Source organism: Saccopteryx bilineata, chromosome 4 (assembly GCF_036850765.1).
Source record: "Saccopteryx bilineata isolate mSacBil1 chromosome 4, mSacBil1_pri_phased_curated, whole genome shotgun sequence".
NCBI lineage: Eukaryota > Metazoa > Chordata > Mammalia > Chiroptera > Emballonuridae > Saccopteryx > Saccopteryx bilineata.
In genome coordinates, this window is record NC_089493.1 from 290077108 (window position 1) to 290104545 (window position 27438).

Here is a 27438-nt window from a genome sequence, read left to right on the forward strand (position 1 = left end):
TGTCAACTTGATTTTCTGTGTAGCCATAGCCCAGGCTGTTGTCTGCAGACATCAGGCATAGTTTGCTGATCACGGCAGCAACACTGTTCAGAGAGGGAGAGTGCACCCAGTTGCAGACCAGCAAAGGGCCTGAGGAGGCTTGAGGGGCTGGGTCTCCGGTGCCCAAGGTATTCTGGCACCTGGTGGAAGGGTCATTAGATGTAGAGAGGGGCGCTGAGAAACCCCCACCAGCGGTGTCAGCCTCAGCCTCGAGCTCAGACTCAGAGAGCGTAGTCCCCCTCCGAGAGAGTGGAGGGGCGGCTGGTGAGCTCTGGAAGAGGGAGAAACAGTGTCACCAGACACTGTACTGCTGCCCCTGCTCCAGGGTCTCCAGGGGCCGGGAGCTCCAGCACAGTGGCTGGGGAAGGGGTAACAACTGCTCTGGTCCTCCTCTAGTGGGTGTGAGTGTACATGGGTGTGCAAACACATGAGTAGAACTGTATACTTGTGGTATGGGCCCCCGTGCAATGTGTGAGAACGGGCCTGAAAGTGTGTATAATTGTGTATATGAATAGGTGTGTGTTTGTGAGTCTGTGAACAGGTGTGTGGGAATGATAGAGCATGAATGTGTACGTGCAAGTGCATGAATACATGAGCGTGTGTATGAGTGTGAACGTGTGCAGAGTAGTGTGAGCGCACCCGCGGCACTGGGGGAGTGGAGGGATGTAACTTGTCAGTGTGTGGGGGAGGTTCCTGGTCTGGTTCACAGGACATCCAGGGACACTCTCCGCCCCTTTCTCAAGTACCCTTCAAGGCAGATAGGGTCAGGAGCTGCTCTGAGTCAGGGGGAGGCTGAGGAGCCCAGGTCTGTAGTTGACCATCGGCCTCTGTCCGGCTGGGCCATCACGTCCTCTTCCCTCAGCTGCGGCCCTCACGACCCCTCAGCCACAGGTGTCCCCGCTGCCGCAGCCGGACACTGGGGAGAGCAGAGCTCAGCTGCCTTCCCGGAGGAGGTGACTCCGGCCGGGCGGGCCGCGCGCATTCCTGAGCCCTGAGTCAGCGCGGCCGCCCCCTCCGGCCGGGCCCGCCCCCGGCGCGCACGCCTCTGGCTCCCTGGCATTCCCGGCGGGCGGGCCGGACGGACGGGCGGGCGGGGACTCGGCGCGGAGCCCTCCCGGCCGGCGGTGGCAGCCCCTCCCCGAGCTCTCAGGACCCCCGAGGAGCCCGGGCGCTGGCGGTGCGGCGGTGAGTGAGCGTGCCGGGCGGGCGCAGGGAGCCGCGGGCCGGGCGGGCGCCGGGGCTGTGCGCTGCGCGCGGGGCCGGTCCTCAGCACGCCGCAGCCGGAGCCGGTCGGAGCGGCCAGAACCGGGTCGGGTTCGGGGTCCAGGTCGGGTCAGGGGCCGGGGTTTTGGTCAGTCCCCTCCTGAGGCCCCCTAACTTTCCTTCCCGGAGTTTCCCGAGCCGCCCGCGGAGGCGGCCCAGCCCCGGATTCCAAACCCGGCGCGCCGCAAAAATAGCCTGTGGCCGGATTAGCATGTCCCAGCGGGCTGACCAGGCCGGACAGCGCGGCTCCAGCCCCCGCCCGACAGCTGAGGGTCCTGGGAGCGGGAGGGCGCCGAGTCCGGGGCTGTCTCCAGGCTCCTCTGAGCTGTGTACCCTCCCCCCTTCTGTTCTGTTCTCCTTCCTGGCCACCACCGATGGGTGGTGTCTCCAAGCTGAAACTCCTGCTCAGAGGGTGGAACTCTTTGGGATCATCCCGGTCCCAGCTGTGCTCCCTGGGGATGGTGATCAGATCACTTACCGCAGGAGCTGTGGCGCTAGAGTTGGAGACTGACCCCGGTCTCCTCGTCTGTAAATACTGAAACCACAGGGCTACTCCCGAAGATACCCCCCTACCCTATGCTCAGTGGTCAAGAGGAGCAGGCCCTGGCTGAGCCTGAGGCCACTAAAGGGTGAAGCAGGCCTTCTTTTGGCTAAGGAGGGACCCCAGCTACTCGGGGCAGGGGCTGGGGGACCTGCTGTCTGTCCTGCTGGGGCCTGTCTGTAGAGCTGAGCACGGAATAGGCAGGGGTTCCCCTGCCATGCCTGCCCAAGGCCCACATGGTCCGGAGCAGAGTTCCTTCTTCTGTGTGTACAGCTTCCCGCTGTGTGTGTGTGTGTGTCCCTGTCTGGATGGGCGGGGCCGCGTTGGAGGCCCTGGTTCTGTGCTAGGAAATGCACCCCCCCCCCAACTTGGGACTTCCTGGCAGAGAAGATTCAAGGATGAAACTGGCTTTTCAGGTTTAGCCTTGCTAGATGCTGGGCTCTCCCATGGAACCAGCCTCAGCCCCCTGTTCCCCACCCAGAGATCGGGAGAAAGCAAGCGAACCACGCCACCGACTGGGGCCCAAGGGGTTCCTGAGGCCCAGCTCCCTGCCACCTGGAGTCATTCTGGGCAGTCTGAGTTTTTTTCTCTGAGAACCAGACAAGGGCTAACGGGGACACAGGAGTCAAGCCCCAGGCCCCTTCCCAACCCTTCCAAACAGCCTCCACGGGCGGACCTGCCTCGGACTGCACACACACTGCCCAAGGGCCCACCTTCCCTCCTTCAGTGTCAGTGTGCTGGCCAGACAGCCCCCTGCCCTTGGGAGCCTGCATGCTAGGGGGCACGCTTGGTTCAGAGGGAACCACCCAGGTGTCCCCTGCCTTTCAGGGCCCTGTTAGGGTCTTCTCAGCTCCGACTCCCGCTCCAGGGGCCCCCTCCCCCGTCGCTACTCTCCCTGGATGTGAGGGGCTCCCAGATGCCAGCTCTGGTTTCCCTAACCCTAGTGTCTGTGACAGGATCAACTTTCTGTCCAAGGATCGGATTCCTTGGCTTCTGCCTGTTTTCTGGGTTGGGTATGTTTGAGGGTGACTTCCTCCTCCCTGAACTGAGATGCTCTGGGTTGGGCAGGGTTGAGTGAGGGCCCAGAGGGGCCTGGCAGCCCTCCATGCCCTGAGGAACCCGCTGGCCTGCCCTTTACCTTGTGAGCTGTGGCCAGGGTCAGCTCGGGAGGCACATGGGTCCCTTCTGTTCCAGCTCCTGGGCTGACATGGCCCAAGGCTTTAAACCCCCTTGGAGAATCCCGCAGGCAGTGATTGGCCTCTATGAGCCCCCGTTTCCTTATCTGTAGGATGGACACAGGGGACCCTCCCAAGGCTTGTGATAATTCAGTAGGTCAGTCAAGGGTCTTCGGTGTGAGGCAGGTGTGTCAGGATTGTGATGACTGATGCCATTTCTGTTCTGACAGTGGCCTTCGGGGACTCGGTTTCCCCTCGTGGGGCCTCTCCAGCACTATCCAGCAGCCAGTGTGTCCTCGGAGAGGGTTACTAAGCCCAGAGCGTGTCTGGGCACCAGACAGTATGTGTGTGGAGTCAGTCAGGTGCAATTCTGGGAGCTCTGACTGGTGACCAGGCATGTTGATGGGATCTGGGCCTTTTCCCTCTGCAGTTTGAGGGGCTGATTTCACCTGACTCCTAAGGTCCAACTAGATCTCGGATTGTCACACCAGCTGCTCTAGCTAAGTCCCTGCCCCTATCCCCTTGCTGACTGTGGCATGGGCTGATACGTCCTTCCACCTTTCTGAGCCTTGGGGCTCCCCAGCCCCAGGGCACGTCTGCCTCTGTCAGACTTAGCAGGTTCCCGGCTCAGTTCTGGCCACTGGTCACGCCCTGGGCCATATGCACCTTTGGGGGAGCCTTTGGACAGTGCCTTCTCTGCAGGGCAGGCGCCCCTGTGCCTGCCCTGGGCACCACCCTCCCAGGCCAGGTCCTGTGCCCTCAGGGCCTCCTGTCGCAGGAAGACTTTTGTTCTGTTATTGGCTCTCTGCTTGCTCCAGCGGGGTGACAGCAGGTGGGGGGGACGTGGGGAGGCAGGGATTTGATGTGTCCTCCTTCTGGTGGGTAGAGGGTACCGTGCAGCTCAGTGGTCAGGTCGCCGGCCTGCCCGGCTTCCCTCTGAAACTCACTCTCCCGCAGAAGGGTAGAGAGGTAACTGGGAGCGCCGAGAAGAGCTGAGGCCAGTATGCTTCCCACTCTGATGCCATTTACCGATGAGGAAAAGGAGCCCGGGCAGGTGGCGTGGTCTGCCACACAGTAGCATGTGGTGGAAAGGACTGGGTTCCTGGCTTCCAGACAGCGAGGGATCACCCTTCCCGAGAGAGGTCAGGGCTGGGCAGTAGATTAGGGGTCAAGCAGAAGACTGAGGGTCAGAAATCAGGACTCTAGGGGAGGTTGGAGGAGCTGGCTTCTCCTGGGACCGTGCTCAGGTGAGCTGGGGACACGTTGGGGCATGTGTCCTGGGGTGGGGCCCATTGCTCCAGCTGACCTCAGTGGTGGGCGGTCCCCTGGGCCGGGCCATCCACTTGGCCTCCAGCTACCCTGCCAGCGTCCTGCCAGAGGACGGGGAAGGCCTGTGCGCTGTGGTGGCTGCTGCTCACGCCTGGACACCCAGCTTCACGCCAGCTGTGGCCACTGGCCAGGCCTGGGCTGGCCAGAGCCTCTCCCCGTCTCCTCCTGCCTCCAGGCCCATCTTCCTGAACAGGGCATCTCTGAAGGGTTCGATCCCGTGCCCCCGTGGCTCCTGCTCATGGCCCACGCTCTTGGGCCCTCTTGTCCCCAGGCCATCAGCCCTTCCTGGGGCTGCCTTCCCAGAGCCGGCAGGCATCACCAGTCTTTCTGCTTCTTGAGCGCGTACTGTGTGCTGAGGGCTGCGGTGGCCCCTGGCCTCCCTGCCCGGGCTCCTGCTTCTGTGCCCCTCCTGCACCCTTGCACAGTGCCAGCCCAAAGCGTCCCCAACCCGCCCAGCGCAGGAACCGGGGGCAGTGGGACCCGCGCCCTGCTCCCCGCCCAGCCCCAATGCTGCAGCAGCCCCGCCCCTCTCACTGCTGCTTGGAGCAGACCCGTGGTCCTGTGACTCTGGGCGGCCCTCGGCCATCAGCCCCCTTCGGGTCCTGCCCCACGCTCATCCTGAGCTGTTTGAAGAGCCCAGAGCGCAGTGCCCTGGGGTGCAGTGTCGATTTGTGCCCCCCTGCTGCCTGGGTCCCCACCGCTGGCGTTTGCTTGGTCAGCAGTTCTCACTTTACTTCCAGATGCCCCTCTGGGTGTCCCCTGATGGGCTGGGCCCTGGTGGGCAGCCCTGAGAGTGCCAGAGTGACTCAGATGCTGTTTGACCCCGGGCGGCCAGGCCGTCCTGGGGCTGTGGTTTCTCCCCACTCTGCGGGGGCCAGCGGAGCGGAGATGTGGTTGGGATTTCCACTGTGAGGGGCTGTCTGGGAACAAGAGCCCACTGTATGCCGGGGGCGGCCCGGACACTGAGCCACTGTCTGCTCTGGACGGGCGCAGCGCCCCTCCCTGGCCCGGACTCTTTGTCCAGCCTGGACCTGCCCTCCCCCACACCCCAGGGTCCCCGTGTGGAGCACGCTTGTGAATCCCGTCCACTTGAGGCCCGAATGGGGAACCGGGAACAGAGGGGTGGGACAGGTTGGGCGTCCTGGAGCGGCATGGGTTACGGAGCTCTCAGGAGGGGTTTGGGGGGGAGGCGAGGACATCAGAAGGTCTAGGTGTTCAGGCAAGGAGCTGGTGCCTCCATCATGAGCAGAGTGGCTCTTGTATTCCTGGCCCGACTATGGGCCTGGGCCCGCAGGGGCTGAGGGCTCTCCAGCGCCCTGTGCGTGTTCACCACCCTCTTCCCACTTTGTTGGTGCCGTTCCTGTTCTGACCTGGTCATATGGTCAGCTCCTCCGCCCACACCCAACTGAAGGGTCATCTTCAGGAATCCTCCATCCCCCAGGTCATGGGGATCGGCCCTGCTAGCCTGTGCTTCCAAGTGACCAGTGTTGACCGTGCAGTGGCTCTAGAGCAGGCCTGTCCTGGGCCCTGTGGACCCGGCAGCCACGGGACAGCACACGCGCGGGTGAGCTCCCGGCTGTGCTGGGAAGTCCCGGGCCTGGCACAGGGCAGCCCGCCTGAGGCTGCAGGCCCAAGGCCACGTGGGAGGTTCGCAGTGTGCAGGGGCAGGGCCCTGAGACGGGAGGGAAGCGGTCGTCCGGCCTGGAGAGGCCCCGGGGCGGGGGGCAGTGGGAGCCACCGAAAGGCAGGGATGTGTGTGGTGGGGTGAGCCAGTCAGCCAGCTGGCGAGGACGCCTTATGCTGCTGAGTGGAGAGCCAGCTGGTGCCCCCTGGGAGTGCTGGGCACACCCAGGGCAAAGCAGGAGAGGCCGCCTCCCAGCACGCAGGCTGCGGAGTCCCAGCGGTGGCCCCAGGTGCCCCTCTTGGCCCTTGTCCTCTCTGGACCTCACCGTGGCTCCACCAGAAGCACTGGCCCGTTTCCCCCGAGAGAACCCTGAGCCTCCGGGAGGCTCATGGTGGTTGGGTGGCAGGGACAGACTGAAGGCGTCCTGGCTGTCCCATCTGGAATGCTAAGGGGGTCCCCATCCTGTCTAGTCCCTCACGCACAGAGCCCCACCAGGTCCAGCACAATCTCGGGGGGCAGATCTCCTGGATTCCTGCCTGGCCGGTGTGGCTTGACCGTGGCTCGGACGGTACACAGGAGACGCCGTGGCAGCAACGCAGGCTCTGGAAGCCCCAATCTCGTCACCTTATGTCTTCCCAACATGCCTGATACCGTCTGAAGTGCCACCCCTAGCTCTCGAGACCCTAAGCTGGCCTTCCCAGTCGCTTCCTTCCCAGCAGCGTGATCCGTGGAGGGAGGGCTCGCGGATTCTGACCTCCGCCGTCCTGTTGCTGGGGCTGGGCCGTGTCAGGGAAAGCACAGGTCTGGGCTGGGTCTGTGGTATGAGTTGGTTGAGTGCTGGTCTCCTGGTTCAGATCCCAGAGGGACCCATTCTCAGATGCCTTTATGTCAGATACTGTTTCCCCCAGACCCTGCCTGCTTCCGTCCCCCTGTAGGGACCCCTCTATCTGACCCCACGTTGTGGGAATCAGCATGGCAAGGGTGCCCAGAAGGGATTCCTAGCGATATGCAAACAAACGCTGCCTTTAGCCCTTGCTCTGAAACCAGACTGGGTTAGTGCAGGGGTCAGGGGCTTGGCTCTGAGGGGACTACGTGAATGGAAAGGCCCCTGGGTCTTTCTTTTTTATTTCTTTGTTTTTTACAGGGACAGAGAGAGAGAGAGAGTCAGAGAGAGGGATAGATAGGGACAGACAGGAACAGAGAGAGATGAGAAGCATCAATCATCAGTTTCTCATTGCGACATCTTAGTTGTTCATTGATTGCTTTCTCATATGTGCCTTGACCGTGGGCCTTCAGCAGACCGAGTAACCCCTTGCTTGAACCAGCGACCTTGGGTCCAAGCTGGTGAGCTTTTGCTCAAGCCAGATGAGCCCGCATTCAAGCTGGCAACCTCGGGGTCTCGAACCTGGGTCCTCCACATCCCAGTCTGATGCTCTATCCACTGCGCCACTGCCTGGTCAGGCGCCCCTGGGTCTTTCTGAGGACTCAGCTCAGAGAAGAGGTCAGACCAGGAGGAATGGGCTGAGAACTGAAGGACTCCTCACCAAGGCTGCTCCTGGTTGATGGTAGTGCACGTGGGGGCTGTGAGCGGCTCCCTGTGGCTGTCCCTAACGTGGATAAGGCCAGTAGGAGTGTGCGTGGTGAATAGTGTCGCTATAGAGCTAATAGGATCTGTGAACAGTGTCCCGTTCCCTGGCCCTAGTCAGTATAGAGCCAGTAGAAACTGCAAGTGGTATTTTGGGCTCACCCATTTTGGTAGAAGGCCAACAGGGACTGCCAGCCATATCCTGGCTTGGCTCCTAATCGATACAGGGTCGGAAGGAGCTGTGAGCAGTGCCCAGGGCTGTTTTTGGTGTGTATAGTACCCGCGGCAGCTGGGAGAATTGTTCTGGCCTGTCCCTGGTCTGTGTAGAGGCAGGAGGAGCTGTGCGCAGCCCTCTGCCCTCCCTGGTCTCGGGAAGAGCGGAAGCAAACGCCGTCCTCCGACTTTCCCAGGTCAGTGCGGAGCCAGAGCTGCTCTGAGCGGAGCCCTGGGCCTTCCCCGGTCTGTGTAGGTCCAGGAGCAGCTGTGAGCAGCATGCTAGGCCTGTCCCATGTTGTGCTACCCTGAATAGGTGACTTTGGGCAAGTCAAGTCTCTGTGCTCTAGGCCTCGGCTTCCTTATTTCTAAGGCATCGGTGGGACTTTCTCGTATTTACTCCAAGCAGTTGGGAGGGAGGCTCAGATGTGGAAACTGTTGCTAGGGGTGTTGGTGGCTGGGTCATTGGCCGTTTGGGGACTATGCCCTGAGGGTTGCCTGGCCACTCCCCTGGTCTCCACATCCCCGTTGTGTTCAGGGAGCCCTTCTGATCGTGGATATTCTATTTACAGATTCTTTGTGGTCCTTCTTTGGGAGAGGGGATCCAGAGCTGTCCTGAAAGTGACGTTTTTGGAAGAGGAGAAATAGCCACGGTCACGTGACCTGTGCCTCCCAGTTACTTGGCCAGGCATTGGTGGCCCAGCTCGAACCTTGGCCTCTCTGGTCTGGGCCCTGGGCCTTTACCCTGTGCTTAAATGATAGATTTGGGGATGGGTCTCAGATGCTTGGGTTTGGTGGGGGACAAGCAGCCCTCCCAGGGTTGAGCTGCTCTGCCGCTGTTTCTGAGCACATGGCGCCCCCTGGTGGTCACGACAGCGCCTGCACCCAGGTAGTTTTCAGGAGGTCCTGTTGCAGTAACAGCTCTCAGACCCTGGGAAGCCACGCGGCCACTCTGTGACGTGGAGGCTTTGCACACCCCAGTTGTGGAGGTAATGGGCCCTCTGTCTCTGGAGCAGATGACGTGGTGCTTGAGAGGGTGAGGTCTGAGGTTTGCCCTGTGTACAGCCGGGTCGCTGCTCCATCTGCCCGTGTCCTCAGCTCACTCAGACCTCTGCCCTGGCGGTTCCCTGGGCCAGAAAAGACCCCGCTCCCCAGCCTTGCTAACTGGATCGCTTCCTTTAAGCCTTTGCTCAGATGTCACCTCACAGGGAGGCATCACTGCCACGGCAACTGTAATGTGCTGATTTTTGTCCCTGTTGCATTTCTTTTTCTTTTTTCCCCCCTTTTTTTAAAGTGAGAGGAAGGAGGGGAGATAGACAGACTCCCACATGTGCCTTCACTGGGATCCACTCAGCAACCCTGGTCTGGGGCCGATGGTTGAGTCAGTCGAGCCACCGGCTGCAAGAGGGAAAGAGAGAGAGAAGGGGGAGAGGGAGGCAGAGAGAAGCAGATGCTCGCTTCTCACGTGTGCCCTGACCGCACACGTCAGTGCTGAGCGCAAAGAACTTCAGCAGCAGGGGCCGTGACCACCCCTACTGGGGTTATCGTTGCTTCTCCTTTCTCCTGGGTCTGGGCCCGAGGGACCTTCGGGTATCTGTCAGCTTCGTTACTGAACAGCATGCCACACCCCCAGGCCTGCACCCCGCACCTGGAACCATGAGCGAGGCCCGCAGGGACAGCACGAGCAGCCTGCAGCGCAAGAAGCCGCCCTGGCTGAAGCTGGACATTCCGGTCGCGGTGCCCCCGGTGGCAGAGGAACCGAGCTTCCTGCAGGTAGGCACTGGCCGGCAGGGGCTGTGGGTGCATCCTGCTCAGCCCCCTCACCGTGACCCCGTTGTCCAGCCCCTGAGACGCCAGGCTTTCCTGCGGAGTGTGAGTATGCCGGCTGAGACCGTCCACGTCCCTTCGCCTTATCATGAGTCCCGCCGGCCGGTGCTGCAGCGCCAGACGTCCATCACGCAGACCATCCGCAGGTACTGCACGCTGCCCCGGCCACTCCGCGGATCAGGGCTGGGGGCTGGTGGGACAGGCAGGCATGCAGGGGCCCCTCTAGGTGCTGAGGCTGGGAATGGGGCAGGGGCCCCTCCTGTCTTGGCTTTCTCCTCGATCTTGTTGCCCTTGTCACCCTGCCCTCCTCCTGCTCTGGGGACAGACTTCTCTCACCTACAACCCTTCTCTGCTCCCCCCAGCACTTGCTCTCTCCTTCTCTGTCTCCCTCACCCCAATGCTCTGGCCTCTGAACAGCCGACAGGTGCGCTTTGGGCGTGTCCACACTCTGCCCCTGCTGGGCTCCCCCGCTGCCCGCAGGGCCCTCCCACAGCGCCGGTCTCTCTCGCGGTCCCTGCTCAGGTACCGTGGGCAGGGTGTGAGTGCGCTAGCATTAGCTGGCACGTGCATGGCTCGGGACCCCTCGGGAGCTGCCGGCACCGTCCGTGTGCGCTGGAGCTCCTCACGGTGGGCGCTGGCGCTGGCTTGGCTTGCGTGTCCGAGGGCTGTGGGCAACCCGCCTGGGCTCGCAGTGCCCATTTCTCAAGTTCTGTGGTGTCCAGTCAAGCTGCTGCCCACCTGAGCGAAGGGCTGAGCCCTGAGCACTCTCTGGACTCAGTGTCCCCCCCCCCCAGTGATGTGGTCTGGGGGCCAGGTAAAATACTCACCTGGACGAGGCGTGTTATTCTGCGGTTCTAGTGGGCATTTGGAGTTGGCTACTTGTTTAGAGGGTAGCCAGGGCTGGAACCCACTCATCCTTTTAACTGGGTCCTGCCCTTCTAGACCCCAGACACTGGAGTGACCGGAGGCCTAGGGTGGAGCATGCGACCCAGGAGGCGGGCCTCCGAGGGCCCCGCTGGGGAGGGGAGAGACTGGCTTCCCGTGTTGAGTCCCTCCCATGGCAGGGGCACAGCTGACTGGTTTGGAGTGAGCAAGGACAGTGACAGCACTCAGAAATGGCAGCGCAAGAGCATCCGTCACTGCAGCCAGCGCTATGGGAAGCTGAAGCCCCAGGTCATCCGGGAGCTGGACCTGCCCAGCCAGGACAACGTGTCGCTGACCAGCACCGAGACGCCCCCGCCGCTGTATGTCGGGCCGTGCCAGCTGGGCATGCAGAGGGTAAGCCTCTCACTCTGCGCCCCTGGGCTACGGCCGGGGACACAGCCAACCTGAGCAGAGGAGGCCCCTTGGAGCTCACGGTCTAGGACGGTGGTCAGATGGTCCCGTAAAGACCCCTAAGATACTTTCTGGGTAGGAGGCACGGGGGGAGAGGACAGGGTCCTGGGATTCTATCATGGGCCAGCTCTGAATGGGAGAGCACTCCGGGGTGGATAGCAGTGTTAAGGCACTACAGGCAGGAAGAGGGACCCCTCTAGGTGCAGGGGCATGGAGGGCATACCCACCACTGCCCGGGCTCCCCGCGGGGGTGTGGGAGGAGCAGCGGCTGTGTTCTCACCGTGGGGCTGGGTGGGGAAGGAGCCTCTGGGGTAATGACCCAGCCCCTCAACTCCTGCATCTCCTCCCCTCCGCCAGATCATAGACCCCCTGGCCCGGGGCCGGGCCTTCCGCATGGCGGATGACGCCGCCGACGGCCTGAGTACCCCGCACACGCCCGTCACTCCTGGTGCTGCTTCCCTGTGCTCCTTCTCCAGCTCCCGCTCCGGTTTCAACCGGCTTCCGCGGCGGCGCAAGCGCGAGTCTGTGGCCAAGATGAGCTTCCGGGCAGCCGCAGCGCTGGTGAAGGTGGGTGCCGGGGCTGGGATGGGAGTGGGGTGAGCTGGTTGCATGCCACACGCTCACCTTCTCGCTGGCAGGGTCGCTCCGTTAGGGATGGCACATTGCGCCGGGTGCAGCGCCGAAGCTTCACTCCTGCCAGCTTCCTGGAGGAGGACACAGCTGACTTCCCCGACGAGCTGGACACCTCCTTCTTTGCCCGGGTAAGAACACAGGGTGTCACCCGAGACCCCTCCGCCTATGCACTCCACCCTGACCGCGCGTGTTTGCTTAGGAAGGTGTCCTTCACGAGGAGCTGTCCACATACCCAGATGAGGTGTTTGAGTCCCCATCGGAGGCGGCGCTCAAGGACTGGGAGAAAGCCCCGGACCAGGCGGACCTCACGGGAGGGGCGCTGGACCGCACGGAGCTAGAGCGCAGCCATCTGATGCTGTGAGTGGCCCTGGTGAGGGGGCGGGGACTGGGAGAGGGCAGAGGTCAGGCGCAGCTGGGCCCTAGGACAGGATGCCCTGGAGGGCTAAGGGCTGCTGTGGCTGGGCCCCAGGGCTGGGCCCCGTTCAGGTCTCAGCTGCCCACCTGTGGACAAGGAGCACAGTCCAGAGTCCTCAGGCTGGACAGAACTCAGGGGAGGCTAGGGAACCGCTCATAGCTCGGGTCCCATCTCCCGGCCGTCTTCAGGGGGTGCTCAAGATTCCTCTTTACTGGGTAGGGGGTGCAGTGCCCTCACCACTGCGTGGGAGCAGGACAAAGGGGAGGCTGCCTTGGTCCTGCCAGGGCCATGCTGCAGCAGGACAGGGGTGGGGTGACTGTGCCCTTCCCCCAGGCCCCTGGAACGTGGCTGGCGGAAGCAGAAGGAGGGGGGACCCTCGGCCACGCAGCCCAAGGTGCGGCTGCGTCAGGAGGTGGTGAGCACAGCGGGGCAGCGGCGCGGCCAGCGCATCGCGATGCCAGTGCGGAAGTTCTTCGCCCGGGAGAAGCGGCCCTATGGGCTGGGCATGGTGGGCCGGCTCACCAACCGCACCTACCGCAAACGGATCGACAGCTACGTCAAGCGCCAGATCGAGGACATGGACGACCACAGGTAGGCATGGGGGTGTGTGGCTTATGACAGGCAAGGCTCGGGGTCGGGGGTGGGGGCTCCGAGCTGGAGACCTGGAGACGCCAGCTCCGCTGACCTCTGCCCCGCAGGCCTTTCTTCACCTACTGGCTCACCTTCGTGCACTCGCTCGTTACCATTCTAGCGGTGTGCATCTATGGCATCGCCCCGGTGGGCTTCTCGCAGCACGAGACCGTGGACTCGGTGAGCCCCGGCCCCCATCCCGGACCTCAGCCAGTGAGGTCCGGGCTCTGGACTCCTTCCTGCCCACTTTGGGGGGAGAGGGCCCGGGTGGGCTCCTTCTGATCTTTCTCCCCAACTTCCCAGGTGCTGAGGAACCGTGGGGTCTATGAGAATGTCAAGTATGTGCAGCAAGAGAACTTCTGGATCGGGCCAAGCTCGGTGAGGGCGGGGCCTGGTAAGGCCGGTGGGCAAGGACTCTGGGCTGGAAGGGGACCGGGGTCTCAGCTGCATGTCCTGTTCCCCGCAGGAAGCGCTCATTCACCTGGGTGCCAAGTTCTCACCTTGCATGCGCCAGGACCCACAGGTGCATAGTTTCATCCGGGCCGCACGGGAGCGGGAGAAGCACTCAGCCTGCTGTGTGCGCAACGACCGCTCGGGCTGCGTGCAGACCTCGGAGGAGGAGTGTTCGGTGTGTGCCCTGCCTGCGGCGCGCGTGCTTGTCTGCACCACGTGTGTTAGGGGTTGTGGTGACTTCAGATGGGCCTGGTTGAGTTATCCTTTATCCTAGATCTTGGCACATTACAGCATTCCCTTTAGGAAAAGGTCTCTCACATCACGTTCATTACTTAAAATAAAAATTATTGATTTTTAGAGAGAGAGACAGAAAAACATCGATTTGTTGTTCTACTTATTCTTGCTGTCATGATGGGATTGAACCCGCAATGTCAACCTGTCGGCATGTTCCCTATTTTTAAGAAAGAGAGGGACAGACCGGGACAGGAAGAGAGAGATGAGAAGCATCAACTCATCGTTGTGGCACCTTAGTTGTTCATTGATTGCTTTCTCATTTGTGCCTTGTCCGGGGGGCTCCAACTGGGCCAGTGACCCCTTTGCACAAGCCAGCGACCTTGGGTTTCAAGCCAGTGACCATGGGGTCATGTCTATGATCCCACGCTCAAGCCAGCCACTCTGTAGTCAAGCTGGTGAGCCCACGCTCAAGCCAGTGACCTCAGGGTTTCAAACCTGGGTCCTCAGCGTCCCAGGTCGATGCTCTGTCCACTGTGCCACCTCCTGGTCAAGCCCACATTCATTACTTTTCATTTCCCAACTTCTCCATCTCACCCATAGACAACCATCGTGCTGTCTTTGAGTGTGCTCTTTCTGGTGTCTTTTGTCCATGTCTTAAGTTGACATAACTGGTATAGCCTTATGTATTCCACTAAACAATTACAAAAAAAGATTTACCCAAGTTTTATTGTTTTTTTTTTGTATTCTTCTGAAGTGAGAGGTGGGAAGGCAGAGAGACAGACTCCCATATGCACCCGGCCAGGATCCACCCGCCATGCCCACTAGGGGGCGATGCTCCGTCCATCTAGAGCAGGGGTCTGGAACCTATGGCTTGTGAGCCAGATGTGGCTCTTTTGATGGCTGCATCTGGCTCGCAGACAAATCTTTAATAAAAAAAAAATGTTAAGAGCCCTGGCCGGTTGGCTCAGCGGTAGAGCGTCGGCCTAGCGTGCGGAGGACCCGGGTTCGATTCCTGGCCAGGGCACATAGGTGAAGCGCCCATTTGCTTCTCCACCCCTCCGCTGCGCCTTCCTCTCTGTCTCTCTCTTCCCCTCCCGCAGCCAAGGCTCCATCGGAGCAAAGATGGCCCAGGCGCTGGGGATGGCTCTGTGGCCTCTGCCCCAGGCGCTAGAGTGGCTCTGGTCGCAACATGGCGACGCCCAGGATGGGCAGAGCATCACCCCCTGGTGGGCAGAGCGTCGCCCCCTGGTGGGCGTGCCGGGTGGATCCCGGTCGGGCGCATGCGGGAGTCTGTCTGACTATCTCTCCCTGTTTCCAGCTTCAGAAAAATGCAAAAAAAAAAAAAAAAAAAAAAAAAGTTAAAAATATAAAACATTCTCATGTATTACAATCCATTCATTTCCTACCGCTCATGTTCATGGTTGCGGGTGGTTGGAGCCAATTACAGCTGTCCTCCGAGACAACACCAAATTTTTATTGGATAATGCGTAATGTACACGGGTCATTGTATGGCTCTCATGGAATTACATTTTAAAATATGTGGTGTTCATGGCTCTCTCAGCCAAAAAGGTTCCCGACCTCTGATTTAGGGCATTGTTCCGTTGCAACCTGAGCCATTCTAGTGCCTGAGGCGGAAGTCACGGAGCCATCCTCATTGCTAGGGCCAACTTTGCTCCAATGGAGCCTTGGCTGTGGGAGGGGAAGAGAGATAGAAAGGAGAGGAGGAAGGGTGGAGAAGCAGATGGGCGCTTCTCCTGTGTGCCCTGGCTGGGAATCAAACCCAGAACTTCAAAATGCCGGGCTGACACTCTACTGCTTAGCCAACAAGCCAGGGCCCATCCAAGTTTTCATTACATCATTTTATGATGAGATGCCAAAGTTTATACTAGTCCTTGATTTTGGACACAGGTTGTTTTTAATTTTATGCTAATAGGAATTATGCTCTTGAGCTCATAACAAAATCTCCCCATATGCATGCACATTTCCAGAGTATAAATTTATAGGTTTTTGTATAGATTTTGGGTTGTAGGCTCAGGAGGATTTCAGTGGTTTTGCTTTTGATTCCTGCCTTCTAGTGAATCTGCTGGGTGAGGGGTGGGTGGTGACCAGGGACTGACCCTGTCTTCCCACAGTCCACGCTGGCAGTATGGGTGAAGTGGCCTTCCCATCCCAGTGCCCCAGATCTTGCCGGCCACAAGAGGCAGTTTGGATCTGTCTGTCACCAGGACCCCAGGTCAGTCCTGCTGACTCCACCCTCCCTCTTTGTCCACGTCTCCTTGGGCAGTGGGGATAGGGGAGAGGCTTTCTTTGTGGATTGGGCAGAAGGGTGTCAATGCCAAAGGCACAGAGCAGGGTCTGACCACACACTGGGATCATGCAGGGTGTGTGATGAGCCTTCCTCTGAGGACCCCCATGAGTGGCCAGATGACATCACCAAGTGGCCGGTGAGCTGGGGTCGAGGGCTTATTGGGGTTGGGGAGTCATCCTAATCATCTGGGGGAAGGATCCACACCTCACCCATTTGGGATGCCAAGAGGTCCCCATTAGAGGACCACCCTGTTTTCAGATGCAATGCCCCTGGCCTTTGCCTACCCTGTCACTCCACCAACACCTGCCTTTCTGAGCAGGTAGAGCAGGAGAACCAGGGAGAGACTGGGGAGGTCAGGTGGCATGTCAGTTTAACCGATGGGAAAACGGGCTTAGGGTGCAATGGCTTGAAGTCAAAGCTTGCTTTCTACTGTAGGGGTCTGTCCATCTTTGCCCCAACCCTCAAGCATGGTGTGGGGCCCAGGGTCAGAGGAGGCTCTGACCCACTCACCTCCATTTGTGACCCAGATCTGCACCAAAAACAGCGCTGGGAACCACACCAACCACCCACACATGGACTGTGCCATCACAGGCAGGCCCTGCTGCATTGGCACCAAGGGCAGGTAGGTATGCCTGGGCCCAGAGCACTGCCCTGGGGCTCCGCCCTTCTCCCAAGTCCTGAAATAATGCAAGGTACTAAGGGTGTGGGGTGAGGAAGGGTCTGGACTCGCCCAGGGCCAACAAAGATGGGGCCGAGCACCGGGGCTGGGTGGTGTCGTCAGGTGCCACTGACCCTGGGCCCCAGCAGCCCCCCTGTGCAAGTCTTCCCAAGCCTGGCTTGACCTTCCAGGTGTGAGATCACCTCCCGGGAGTACTGTGACTTCATGAGGGGCTACTTCCACGAGGAGGCCACACTCTGCTCTCAGGTAGGCCTCCCGGGTGAGTGTCCTTCCCGTCTCCCCCCAGCCGCGGCGCGTGCTGACAGGCCACTCTGCGCAGGTGCACTGCATGGATGACGTGTGCGGGCTCCTGCCCTTCCTCAACCCCGAGGTGCCCGACCAGTTCTACCGCCTGTGGCTGTCCCTCTTCTTGCACGCTGGGCAAGTGATACTATGTGGGCTGAGCACGGCTGGGTGGTCTCCGGGACCCCGGGAGTGGCTGGCCACAGGGTGGTGGCGGGGCCTTCCCTGCTGAGTGACCCCCCCACCCCGACAGCATCCTGCACTGCCTGGTGTCCGTCTGCTTCCAGATGACCGTCCTGCGGGACCTGGAGAAACTGGCGGGCTGGCACCGCATCGCCATCATCTACCTGTTGAGCGGCGTCACCGGTAACCTAGCCAGCGCCATTTTCCTGCCGTACCGGGCGGAGGTAAGGTCGCTGCCGGGGCCCGTGAACAGCACCGAGCCTGGCGCCCAGCTCAGGAGCCTGTCCCTGGGGCTCCGGGTCCGCCGTGGGCCCGGGGTCCCGCTCAGCGCGCCCTCTGCCCCCAGGTGGGCCCGGCCGGCTCGCAGTTCGGCATCCTGGCGTGCCTCTTCGTGGAGCTCTTCCAGAGCTGGCAGATCCTCGCCCGGCCCTGGCGCGCCTTCTTCAAGCTGCTGGCACTGGTGCTCTTCCTCTTCACCTTCGGGCTGCTGCCCTGGATCGACAACTTCGCCCACATCTCGGGCTTCGTCAGCGGCCTCTTCCTCTCCTTCGCCTTCCTGCCCTACATCAGCTTCGGCAGGTTCGACCTGTACCGGAAGCGCTGCCAGATCATCGTCTTCCAGGCGGTCTTCCTGGGCCTGCTGGCCGGCCTGGTGGTACTCTTCTACTTCTACCCCGTCCGCTGCGAGTGGTGCGAGTTCCTCACCTGCATCCCCTTCACCGACAAGTTCTGTGAGAAGTACGAGCTGGACGCCCAGCTGCACTGAGCTGCTGGTGGAGCTGGGGCCCCCGGCCTCCAGCGGGCTGGAGCCAGGCGGACTGTCCCCCACTCCCCAGCCTCACAGGCCACTGGGCTGTCAGCGAGCCCTGTGGGTGTCCCGGCCGCTTCCTGGACACGGACCTCTGGTGCCTTGTTCACTGTTGTTGAACCTCTCGTACTTCCGGGCATTTATTACACTAGTTCCTGTGATTACCTTCTAACTAGTCTCTTGACAACCACCTCAGGTGGCCAATAAATGGACTGGGAGCGTTTTAGCTGCCACTAACTCGACCAGAGCTGCCTCCTTCTTTCTGACAGAAGGTGTCCAAAACACCTCCTATCGAACGAAGTCCCTAAGCCAGGTGGACCCACCTTGCTCCCCTTCCTTAGTGACTAGTAGCCACGTGGGACACAGACCCACACATGAACTACCCCACTTTCTGTACACAAGCAGAAGTTCCCCATCATCCCAGCCAAAAGCTTGTTTCAGACCCAGGTGAGCTCCCACCCTAGGAGCCCAGGGGAAGGCACGGAGGCAAGTGACGCTATGGGTGGAGGCTGGGGACCCTGTGGCCGGAGGCCGGGGACCCTGCTCATGGCTGTGCTCACGAGCCCTTGTTTCCCTACAAGCAGAAACAGAACGCCAGCTGCTGTTTTTATTTCCTCGTGTTGTAGAGATCACAGTAACAGGGTCACGTGGCACCTTAGCTTTTAGGGCTCGTCTACACCATCCTCTGCCCCTTGTCTCCCCCAGGACAGGGCTGTGTCAGGCCCCTGTGCCCTGGTACTGTGACTTTTTGACTTTTCAAACTAAAGAGCAAAGAGATTTATTCTGTACACAGAACCAGGCCCACAGCTCTGTGGGATCTGCCAGAAAATTGGCATAGCTGGGCCGAGGGAGGGGGTCAAGCTCAGGTCTTGAGCACCGGCTCACCCAGTCCTACTCCTGAGGGCCCAGGGTCCACAGACAGTTCCAGTTGTGCACAGCTGGGTGAGTCCGCCTCAACACTCTCCTGTGAACGGGACAGTGACCCAGGCTCCTGCTGGGGAACAGCGTGGCCACCAGCAGAGTTGTCCTTCTTTGGAGGCTCACTTTTGCCTCAGTTTTTTGATGAAGGACACCTCGTCCCGATTCCGGATACCGTAACTGCAAGAGAAGAAAGAGTGTCAAGTATCTAATCTGCACACTCTCTGTGACTCCTTGCCAGAGGCCGGTGAGAACCCGAGAGAGACCCAGAGGGGAGAGTGTTGTCCAGGAACCTCCCAGACCCCGACAGCGCCAGCAGGCAGCCTGTCACCTCCATGCAATTTCTCCCCTCTTCTTGGCTCTGTGTAGCCCTGCACTGTCCCCGGTGAGGAGGAGCAGGCCCTCACTGCTCCCTACCTCCCATTCCCCAAGTAGGGAGGGCTCCCAGCAGGAGAGCATCAGTCCAGCCAGAGTCTCCTGGCCTCACAAAGCTCCCAGGAACTGACCGAAGACCCCTCCTTCCTGGGAGGGGCTGTAGCCCTCGGCAGAGCACATGACACCAGAGGTCACAGGCCAGATGCCTCCCTGTGGCTCAGGACGCGGCCTGACTTACTCTCGGAGCTTCTTTCTGTCTTCCGTGAGCTTCTCTCCCGCCGAGGTGAGGTAGTATGTCCTCCACACATAAGACCTGCAAAACGGGGACTCGGGTGAACCGCATGCAGGGCGGGCTGGGCAGCTGGGATGCGGAGGCCGAGTGTGAGATGGCTTCACGGTGTGTGGCTCCTAGGTTCAGACCCCACCCAGTCCGACCGTGAGGAGGAGCTCAGCGCTCCAGGCAGTACTCTAGCAGAGACCAGGGGATTAAAAAGCACGTGTCCAGCAGCTGCTCTGCAGAGTCCTCCACCAACTCCTGGGAAGGGCTGCGAGGAGCCCCTGTGACACTCACCAGCTGATGTGCTGAATGCCCCCTTCGCGCTCCTGCCTGAGCTGCACGTATCTCTGGATGGCTTTCTTCAGGTCTAGGACTGTGGCGTTCTGTACTACAACCACAGCTGCAACAAGGGACACAGGTGAGAGAGGATCCCACAGCCAGGGCCTCAGATGGCAGCAGGGGAACCCAGAAGTAGCCCTGTCAAGCCCTGTTCCTGACAGGCTCAAGTCCACTTGGGCAGGGTGGGCTTGTGGTTAGCCCACCCCCGGGGCGTGGCTGCTTGGCCCCCTACCAGACAGCCCCTATGAATGCTCAGCCCACAGGGCCCGAGGGGAGGGCGCTCACGCATGACTTCTCCATCCATCTGGCACACTCGGACTGTCATTGCTTGGCCATATTCCAGGGCTATTTGGGAATTGACCTCTTCCAAAGTAACCTAGAAAAGACCAGAGGTGGAGGTGGGAAGCCTGGCAACCTTTACCACCCAAACAACGGAAAACAAGCTGCCAGTGTCCAAACAAAAAAGGGGAGGGCCTCTTGGTTATATGTTAGGGCTTCCGAGTTTCTCGAGATCTCACTCTCATGAACATGCAGAAGCTGTGTGTTCCGCCACGTTTTCTATTTAAATTCCAAAGCGGACAGAGGCGGGGAAGAAAGGGACACAGAAACAGGCAAGAGGAGGAACAGCCCTGGATCCTCCCACCCAGGGGCTGGGTTTCGAGGACTAACATGGCGCTTGTCACTTCAGTCTGAGGGCCCCTGATCACCAACCAGGATCCAGGCCAGGGGCTCGGGACAGGGTTGAGGCAGGTGTGCAATGATAAACATTGTATGACAACTTTAAAGAAATTAGAAGTTAGTTTTTAAACTCCATTATGGGCAAATTAATACTGAAGCCTGAAAAAGGAAAAACCAGCAATACTGACCTTATCTCTATTATTTTGTTTGCCATTAGCCTTTTCTTACATCAACTCTGAATTATAAACACATTGTATTAAAACTCCAGGTATTCTGGCTCTGGCCGGTTATTTCGGTTGGTTAGAGCGTCCTCCCCATACGCCAGGGTTGGGGTTTGATACCAGTCAGAGCACAGACAAGAAGCCACCAATGAATGTATCAATAAGTGGAACAACAAATCGATGTTTTTCTCCCTTTCTCTCTTTAAAAATCAGTTTAAAAAGTTTTTTAAAGTGTTATGTATCCCGATTACTGGCTTTTTTTTTTAACTTTTTAAAAATTATTTATTTATTTATTTATTCATTTTAGGAGGGGGGAGAGAGAAAGAGAGAGAGAGAAGGGGGAGGAGCAGGAAGCATCAACTCCCATATGTGCCTTGACCAGGCAAACCAGGGTTTTGAACCAGCAACCTCAATGTTTACAGGTTGACGCTTTATCCACTGTGCCACCACAGGTCAGGCATTTTTTTTTTTAACTTTTTATTTTTTGCATTCTTTTCCATTTTGCACCCAAGGCAAGAGCCTCACTCACCCCTAGGCCCAGTCCCGGGTAAGACCCTCGTTTACCCCCAGAGGTGTCTCGTTGCGGCCTCTGGGCGGCAGTGCTAATCAGCACCGGGGGCCTGTCCACGCCCTACGCTCCCGCGGTCCCCTGCCCGCACGCACCTGGATAGGGAGATCGCAGAGCAATGGGTCCTGCACCACCATAGCGAGACCCTCCTGGAACACGTCCACCGCCTCGGAGTGCGGCAGCGCCTCCTCTTCGTCCTCATCGACCTCCTGAGCCTCGGGCCGCGCTGCCACCGCCTCTGCCGCCTCCGCCGCCGCCTCCTCCGCCGCCTCCAGGGCGCCTCACTGCCGGACGCGTTCCGTCCGCACCTCCTATCCAACTCCCAGCACAACGGTGAAGAGCGCAACAAACAGTTCCGCCAGTAGGCCGCCGGGGGCGGGACTTCCGCGAGAACCAATTAGAGGTGCGAGACGGCCCGCCGCAGTGCTCGCTGGGAGAGCGAAGCGGCGTGTCCATTGGTGGGTTGAGGGGGGCGGTGGCCAGCACCACTGGGAGCTCGAGGCGGGCATATAGCGTCGGCGCACGGCGGGCCGCAGGGGCTGCGGGAGACCTGCGGAAGACCTGCGGGAGCCGGCGGGTTTGGTCCCCTGCCATGCTGCTCTTCTGCCCGGGCTGCGGGAATGGGCTGATCGTGGAGGAGGGACAGCGCTGCCACCGTTTCGCCTGCAACACCTGCCCCTACGTGCACAACATCACCCGTAAGGTGGGTCCCGGAGCCCGGCGTCGGGCCTGGGAACCTGGGAGCCTCCCACAGAGCGTTCCGCCGCGCTCCACGCCCACCGCCCGCGGAGTCTGCCTCCAACCGCCTTTTCTCTCGCTGCCGCTTCCCGTCGGTTTTACCCTGGGTTATTGTCGTTACCTCCCCTCGGCCTCCGGGTCACACATAAGTTCCCTTTGCTGTGGTCACAGCAGCGGCCCGGGTGGTCCCCTTAACGCCCAGGGCAGGTCGAGTCCGGCCTGTGCTCAGAAACCCTCGCCAGTTGCCCAGCGCACTCAGACTGAAAGCTAGCGTTCTCCTAGGGTCCACCGGAGGCTGACACCTACCCTTTCCCCTGAGCCTGCCTTCTCCGATTTCACGCGCAAAGGTGCTCCTTGGCCCCAGCCTCTTAGGGGACCGCCCACCATTCGCGCGGCACTGTTACCGGGACCTCAATTCCAATAGGTCCTCCAGTGGAGGGTCCTGGTCTGTGACAGCGAGAACATTATTTTCATTTAGTCTTTCTCTAGTTTGTTGTTAAAGGAAGGAAGTCTGGGGGCAACACTAGAATCTATGTAAACACAATAAATTAAAATCAATATATGTAGTCATCACTAAAAAAATAAAAATAAAAAAAAATAAGGAAGATGCCTAACCTGTGGTGGCGCAGTGGGTAAAAGTGTTGACCTGGAATGCTGAGGTCGCCTGTTCGAAACCCCAGGCTTGCCTGGTCAAGGCACATATGGGAGTTGATGCTTCCTGTTCCTCCCTCTGTTCTTTCAATCTCTTTCCTCTCTCTGTCTCTCTCTCTCACTGTGTCTCCTCTCTCTAAAAAAAGGAATAAAAAAAATTTTTTTTTTTTTTTTTGTATTTTTCTGAAGCCAGAAACGGGAAGGCAGCCAGACAGACTCCCGCATGCGCCGGACCGGGATCCACCCGGCACGCCCACCAGGGGGCGACGCTCCGCCCATCTGGGGCGCCGCTATGTCGCGACCAGAGCCACTCTAGCGCCCGGAGCAGAGGCCAAGGAGCCATCCCCAGCGCTCCAATGGAGCCTCGGCTGCGGGAGGGGAAGAGAGAGACAGAGAGGAAGGAGAAGGGGTGGGGGTGGAGAAGCAAACGGGCGCCTCTCCTGTGTGCCCTGGCCGGGAATCGAACCCGGGACTTCCGCACGCTAGGCCGACGCTCTATCACTGAGTCAACTGGCCAGGGCCAAAAAAAAAATTAAAAAAAAAAGTAAAAATAGCCCTGGCCGGTTGGCTCAGCGGTAGAGCGTCGGCCTGGCGTGCGGGGGACCCGGGTTCGATTCCCGGCCAGGGCACATAGGAGAAGCACCCATTTGCTTCTCCACCCCCACCCCCTCCTTCCTCTCTGTCTCTCTCTTCCCCTCTCGCAGCCAAGGCTCCATTGGAGCAAAGATGGCCCGGGTGCTGGGAATGGCTCCTTGGCCTCTGCCCCAGGCGCTAGAGTGGCTGTGGTCGCGGCAGAGCGACTCCTGGGAGGGGCAGAGCATCGCCCCCTGGTGGGCAGAGCGTCGCCCCTGGTGGGCATCCCGGGTGGATCCCAGTTGGGCGCATGCGGGAGTCTGTCTTACTGTCTCTCCCCGTTTCCAGCTTCAGAAAAATACAAAAAAAAAAAAAAAAAAAAAAAGTAAAAATAAAAAATAAGGAAGGAAGTCTGGGGAGACCCTTGAAGGCAGGTGTGGAGGTATGGTTTGGTGGCCCAGATCTGTCCTGTTCACTGATGTGGAGAGTTGGAAGACTTGCTGTTGTTTTTTAGGTAACAAATCGAAAGTATCCGAAGCTGAAAGAAGTGGATGATGTGCTTGGTGGAGCAGCCGCCTGGGAGAATGTTGACTCAACTGCAGGTGAGAAGGAAAACCTTTTTTATTACTGAACTGTGGGTAAGTATGAGGCTGGTGACTGCTGCTCCGTGTCAGAATCTGTCACTACTTATATGAAGTGGGCTTTTTAAAATATTTTATTTATTGATTTTTAGAGAGAAGTGAGAGAGAGAGAGAGAGAAGGGGGAGGAGCAGGAAGCATCAACTCCCATATGTACCCTGACCAGGCAAGCCCAAGGTTTCGAACTGGCAACCTCAGTGTTCCAGGTCGATGCCTTATCCCACTGTGCCACCACAGGTCAGGCTGAAGTGGGCTTTTAAAAAGTATTTTTGTGGCCCTGGCTGGTTGGCTCAGTGGTAGAGCGTTTGCCAGCGTGTGGATGTCCTGGGTTCGATCCTGGTCAGGGCACACAGGAGAAGGGCACACATCTGCTTCTCCAGCCCTCCCCCTCCCCCTCCTCTCTCTCTCCTTCTCCCACAGCCGTGGCTCACTTGGTTTGAGCGCATGGACTCCCCAGCGCTGAGGATGGCTCGTGGAGCTTCTGCCTCAGGCGCTAAAAAGTAGCTTGGTTGCAGCATGGCTCCAGATGGGCAGAGCATTGGCCCCAGACCAATGGGTTGCTGGGTGGATCTGTTCTGTGCATACGGAAGTCTCTCTATCACCCCTCCTCTCACTTGGAAAATGAGGGGGGGGAAAGGTGTATTTATTTTTTTCTGTATTTGTTTTTTAATAACTTATTTGTTACACAAATAATGTTGGCACAAACCTTGGAGTCATACAGGCCTGAGTTAGTCTCAGGGTGACTTCTTACTGTTTTATGACCTTGGGGCTAATCCATACTCATAGATGGTTAGAACACAAAGTGAGTTATACCGTGTTTGGCATAAACTGGCACTGAATATGTGGAAGCTGCAGTAGCAACAACAACAGAAGTAATAAAAATTGGTCTAAGGAAAAAAATACGATCTTTTTGTTCTAATGCAGAGTTTTAAAAGTTAATACCAGAGAGCATTAAACTGCAGTTTCAGCAAAAGAAATGTTTATTTTGAGTCTGGATTCATTTCTGATAGAGAGAGGTGTGACCAAAGAAGGACAGAGGAGAGACCTAGACACAGTCATGATTGGTACTGTTTCCCCTACAGAGGAGCATCCAAATCTGCTGTGTGAAAAGTTTAGCAATGGACCTGACCTGTGGTGGCGCAGTGGATAAAGCGTCAACCTGGAAATGCTGAGGTCGCCGGTTCGAAACCCTAGGCTTGCCTGGTCAAGGCACATACAGGAAGCCACTACTATGAGTTGATACTTCCCACATCTCACCGCTTTTTCTCTCTCTTTGTCTAAAAAATCAATTTAAAAAAATTTAGCAGTGGCAGAATTTGTCATTCAAAGATGAACTATGTATCAAATGTTCAAAGTGGTGTTTGAGAGTGTTTGAAGGTGTTTCCATCACGAGTGGGGTTAGTTTCTTAAAGTGAAATCACTTTGAAGGGCAGTATGTGTCGTGGGGCGTTCTGAAATGGTGCAGGATGTGTGCAGAGGTCTTGGTAAGAACAGCCTGAGGTACTGACTGCCAAAATGGGTCCCTACATTCGAGGGGAAGTGGATTGGTCACCAGTGGAGCTTGTGCGGGGAGATGAGAGGGCGTGCTGGCTGCCCGGGTGATGGGGATGCACTTATTAGGGGGAACCCGCAGGGCGTGCACGCTGTAATTCACACAGCAGCCCTGAGACGCTTCCAACCAGTCTTCAACCAGATTTGAGGAGAAAAGTGGGATGGGCACTGTTTTCAAGCTCTCCTGGATTTCCTCAGTGTGAGAGCATATTGGGAATGAGACCGCTGTTTTTAGCCTTAAATCACGGTACAAGGGACAGCAGATGAGCAAGGAAGGTCTTTGCTGCCTTTCACCTAACGTCTGCTTCTAACGGGTAGGTTGGTCACAAACATCATTTTTTATGTGGCTCCCTTGTTTGTTTTTTTTGTTTCTAGAACCATGTCCCAAATGTGAGCATCCTCGTGCCTACTTCATGCAGCTTCAGACCCGCTCTGCAGATGAGCCAATGACCACCTTCTACAAGTGCTGCAATGCGCAGTGTGGCCACCGCTGGAGGGACTAGGGCCAGGCTGGCCCAGCTGTGCCAGCGCCTGCTTCCTGTCTCCTGGTCCTGCGTCTCTTTTGTTTGTCAGGCACTTGACATTCTTTTACTGTCCACCAACACTCAAATATTCACATTGTTTGCACAACTAATAAAGTAAGATTTATTAACTCAGTATATTAGTTGTTCCTAGATGTGTATTTATCTGTTAATTACACACTTAATCAAAACTTATTCTGAATATCTAATTAAAATGAAAAGTTTAATATTACCTTCTCAAAGTTTTAAATGACTTAAGAAGTAGATATCAAACCACAAATCATGATTACAAAACTACTAAGGACTAAACTGGGTACAAAACTGCTAATGAGGTGAATTTAAATTTTTTTATTATTTCTATTCTTGTTTCTTAGGATTACAATAAAATTATTAGATATTATGTTTTTATACTTTCTGTGTTCTTTCCACACTGAAAAGAAAACGGACATTTTAAGCTGGGGACAGCAGGATGTAGGTGATTGATAGATTGATTGCTTGCTCAGGGCCTCGGACTTAATTGCTTTTCCAAACCTTGTAATAATGAAGTCTCACTTATGAAGTCATGGGATTTAAATTTAAGCCTTTGATGCAGATTTTTTACTTTTCTTTTTCTTTCTTCTTTTTCTTTTTTTTTTGAAAGAGGCAGGGAGAGAGAGACAGGAACATCGAGCTGCTTCTCTGTGAGCCCTGACCAGGGAATCGAGCCAGCAACCTCCACGCTCCAGGTCGATGCTATAACCAGCCGAGCTATCCAGCCAGGGCTTATTTATTCACTTTTTTTTTTTTTTTTTGTATTTTTCTGAAGCTGGAAACAGGGAGAGACAGTCAGACAGACTCCCGCATGCGCCCGACCGGGATCCACCCGGCACGCCCACCAGGGGAGAAGCTCTGCCCACCAGGGGGTGATGCTCTGCCCCTCCGGGGCATCGCTCTGCCACGACCAGAGCCACTCTAGCGCCTGGGGCAGATGCCAAGGAGCCATCCCCAGCACCCGGGCCATCTTTGCTCCAATGGAGCCTTGGCTGCGGGAGGGGAAGAGAGAGACAGAGAGGAAGGAGGGGGGGTGTGTGGAGAAGCAAATGGGTGCTTCTCCTATGTGCCCTGGCCGGGAATCCAACCCGGGTCCCCTGCACGCCAGGCCAACGCTCTACCGCTGAGCCAACCGGCCAGGGCCTATTTATTCACTTTTTAGAGACAGAGAGAAGAAGGGAGAGACCGGAGAGGGGAATGGAAACATTCATTTATTCCATTCAGTCATGCATTCATTGGTTTCTTCCTGTATGTACCCTGACTGGCGGTCAAACCCTCAATCTTGTTTTGGGATGACACTTAACTGACTGAGCTAACTGGCCAGGCCAGATTATACTTTCCTGAGACTTGGTTTTATTTTTCAGAAATAATTGTTTTTTCTTTTTTTTCATTTTTCCGAAGCTGGAAACGGGGAGGCAGTCAGACAGACTCCCGCATGCGCCAGACCGGGATCCACCCGGCATGCCCACCAGGGGGCGATGCTCTGCCCCTCTGGGGCGTGGCTCTGTTGCATCCAGAGCCATTCCAACGCCTGAGGCAGAGGCCACAGAGCCATCCCCAGCGCCAGGCCATCCTTGCTCCAATGGAGCCTCGATGCAGGAGGGGAAAAGAGAGACAGAGAGGAAGGAGAGGGGGAGGGGTGGAGAAGCAAATGGGCGCCTCTCCTGTGTGCCTGGCCAGGAATCGAACCCGGGACTCCTGCACGCCAGGCCGATGCTCTACCGCTGAGCCAACCGGCCAGGGCTTGTTTTTTCTTTTGTAATTTATTTTTATTTTTACAAGTTATACCATGATAAAACTATT

At 57.9% G+C, this 27438-nt stretch overlaps 3 protein-coding genes across 6 annotated transcripts; 2 read left to right on the forward strand and 1 right to left on the reverse strand.

The window, feature by feature from the left end:
* Window positions 1–1098: 1098 nt before the first annotated feature.
* RHBDF1 (rhomboid 5 homolog 1) lies at window positions 1099–17798 on the forward strand. Of its 4 annotated transcripts, none has more exons than XM_066275460.1 (19): window positions 1099–1224; window positions 9403–9542; window positions 9612–9742; window positions 10014–10118; window positions 10661–10874; window positions 11289–11498; window positions 11570–11692; window positions 11764–11921; window positions 12313–12570; window positions 12678–12789; window positions 12913–12987; window positions 13076–13237; window positions 15429–15529; window positions 15677–15740; window positions 16132–16226; window positions 16454–16529; window positions 16603–16703; window positions 16819–16972; window positions 17095–17798. In XM_066275460.1, the coding sequence occupies exons 2-19, from the start codon at window positions 9426–9428 to the stop codon at window positions 17512–17514; spliced, it is 2676 nt and encodes an 891-aa protein (XP_066131557.1). In that variant the 5' UTR covers window positions 1099–1224; window positions 9403–9425; the 3' UTR covers window positions 17515–17798. The 4 variants fall into 4 exon arrangements, with proteins under 4 accessions (XP_066131557.1, XP_066131560.1, XP_066131558.1 ...); XM_066275463.1 differs by having other exon boundaries at window positions 16603–16653; window positions 17095–17232; XM_066275461.1 differs by lacking the exon at window positions 10014–10118.
* Window positions 17799–18149: 351 nt separating this feature from the next.
* SNRNP25 (small nuclear ribonucleoprotein U11/U12 subunit 25) lies at window positions 18150–21281 on the reverse strand. Its single transcript, XM_066275464.1, has 5 exons — window positions 21028–21281; window positions 19751–19841; window positions 19421–19526; window positions 19088–19162; window positions 18150–18654 (listed from the first exon to the last, which is right to left on the reverse strand). Exons 1-5 carry the CDS (start codon window positions 21067–21069, stop codon window positions 18597–18599), a joined length of 372 nt encoding a protein of 123 aa, XP_066131561.1. The 5' UTR covers window positions 21070–21281; the 3' UTR covers window positions 18150–18596.
* A 129-nt stretch (window positions 21282–21410) lies between these two features.
* POLR3K (RNA polymerase III subunit K) lies at window positions 21411–25743 on the forward strand. Its single transcript, XM_066275466.1, has 3 exons — window positions 21411–21635; window positions 23409–23496; window positions 25460–25743. Exons 1-3 carry the CDS (start codon window positions 21525–21527, stop codon window positions 25585–25587), a joined length of 327 nt encoding a protein of 108 aa, XP_066131563.1. The 5' UTR covers window positions 21411–21524; the 3' UTR covers window positions 25588–25743.
* The last annotated feature ends 1695 nt before the right edge of the window (window positions 25744–27438 follow it).

Coding starts and splice junctions, on each gene's coding strand:
- SNRNP25 (XM_066275464.1), bottom strand. CDS start 21,069: ATGGTGGTGCAGGACCCATTGCTCTGCGATCTCCCTATCCAG. Junction 19,842..21,027: donor TCTGCGATCTCCCTATCCAG/GTGCGTGCGGGC, acceptor GGTCTTTTCTAG/GTTACTTTGGAAGAGGTCAA. Junction 18,655..19,087: donor GACAGAAAGAAGCTCCGAGA/GTAAGTCAGGCC, acceptor CTTCTCTTGCAG/TTACGGTATCCGGAATCGGG.
- POLR3K (XM_066275466.1), top strand. CDS start 21,525: ATGCTGCTCTTCTGCCCGGGCTGCGGGAATGGGCTGATCGTGGAGGAG. Junction 21,636..23,408: donor TGCACAACATCACCCGTAAG/GTGGGTCCCGGA, acceptor GTTGTTTTTTAG/GTAACAAATCGAAAGTATCC. Junction 23,497..25,459: donor GAATGTTGACTCAACTGCAG/GTGAGAAGGAAA, acceptor TTTTGTTTCTAG/AACCATGTCCCAAATGTGAG.
- RHBDF1 (XM_066275460.1), top strand. CDS start 9,426: ATGAGCGAGGCCCGCAGGGACAGCACGAGCAGCCTGCAGCGCAAGAAG. Junction 9,543..9,611: donor AGGAACCGAGCTTCCTGCAG/GTAGGCACTGGC, acceptor CCCGTTGTCCAG/CCCCTGAGACGCCAGGCTTT. Junction 16,227..16,453: donor TGCATTGGCACCAAGGGCAG/GTAGGTATGCCT, acceptor TTGACCTTCCAG/GTGTGAGATCACCTCCCGGG.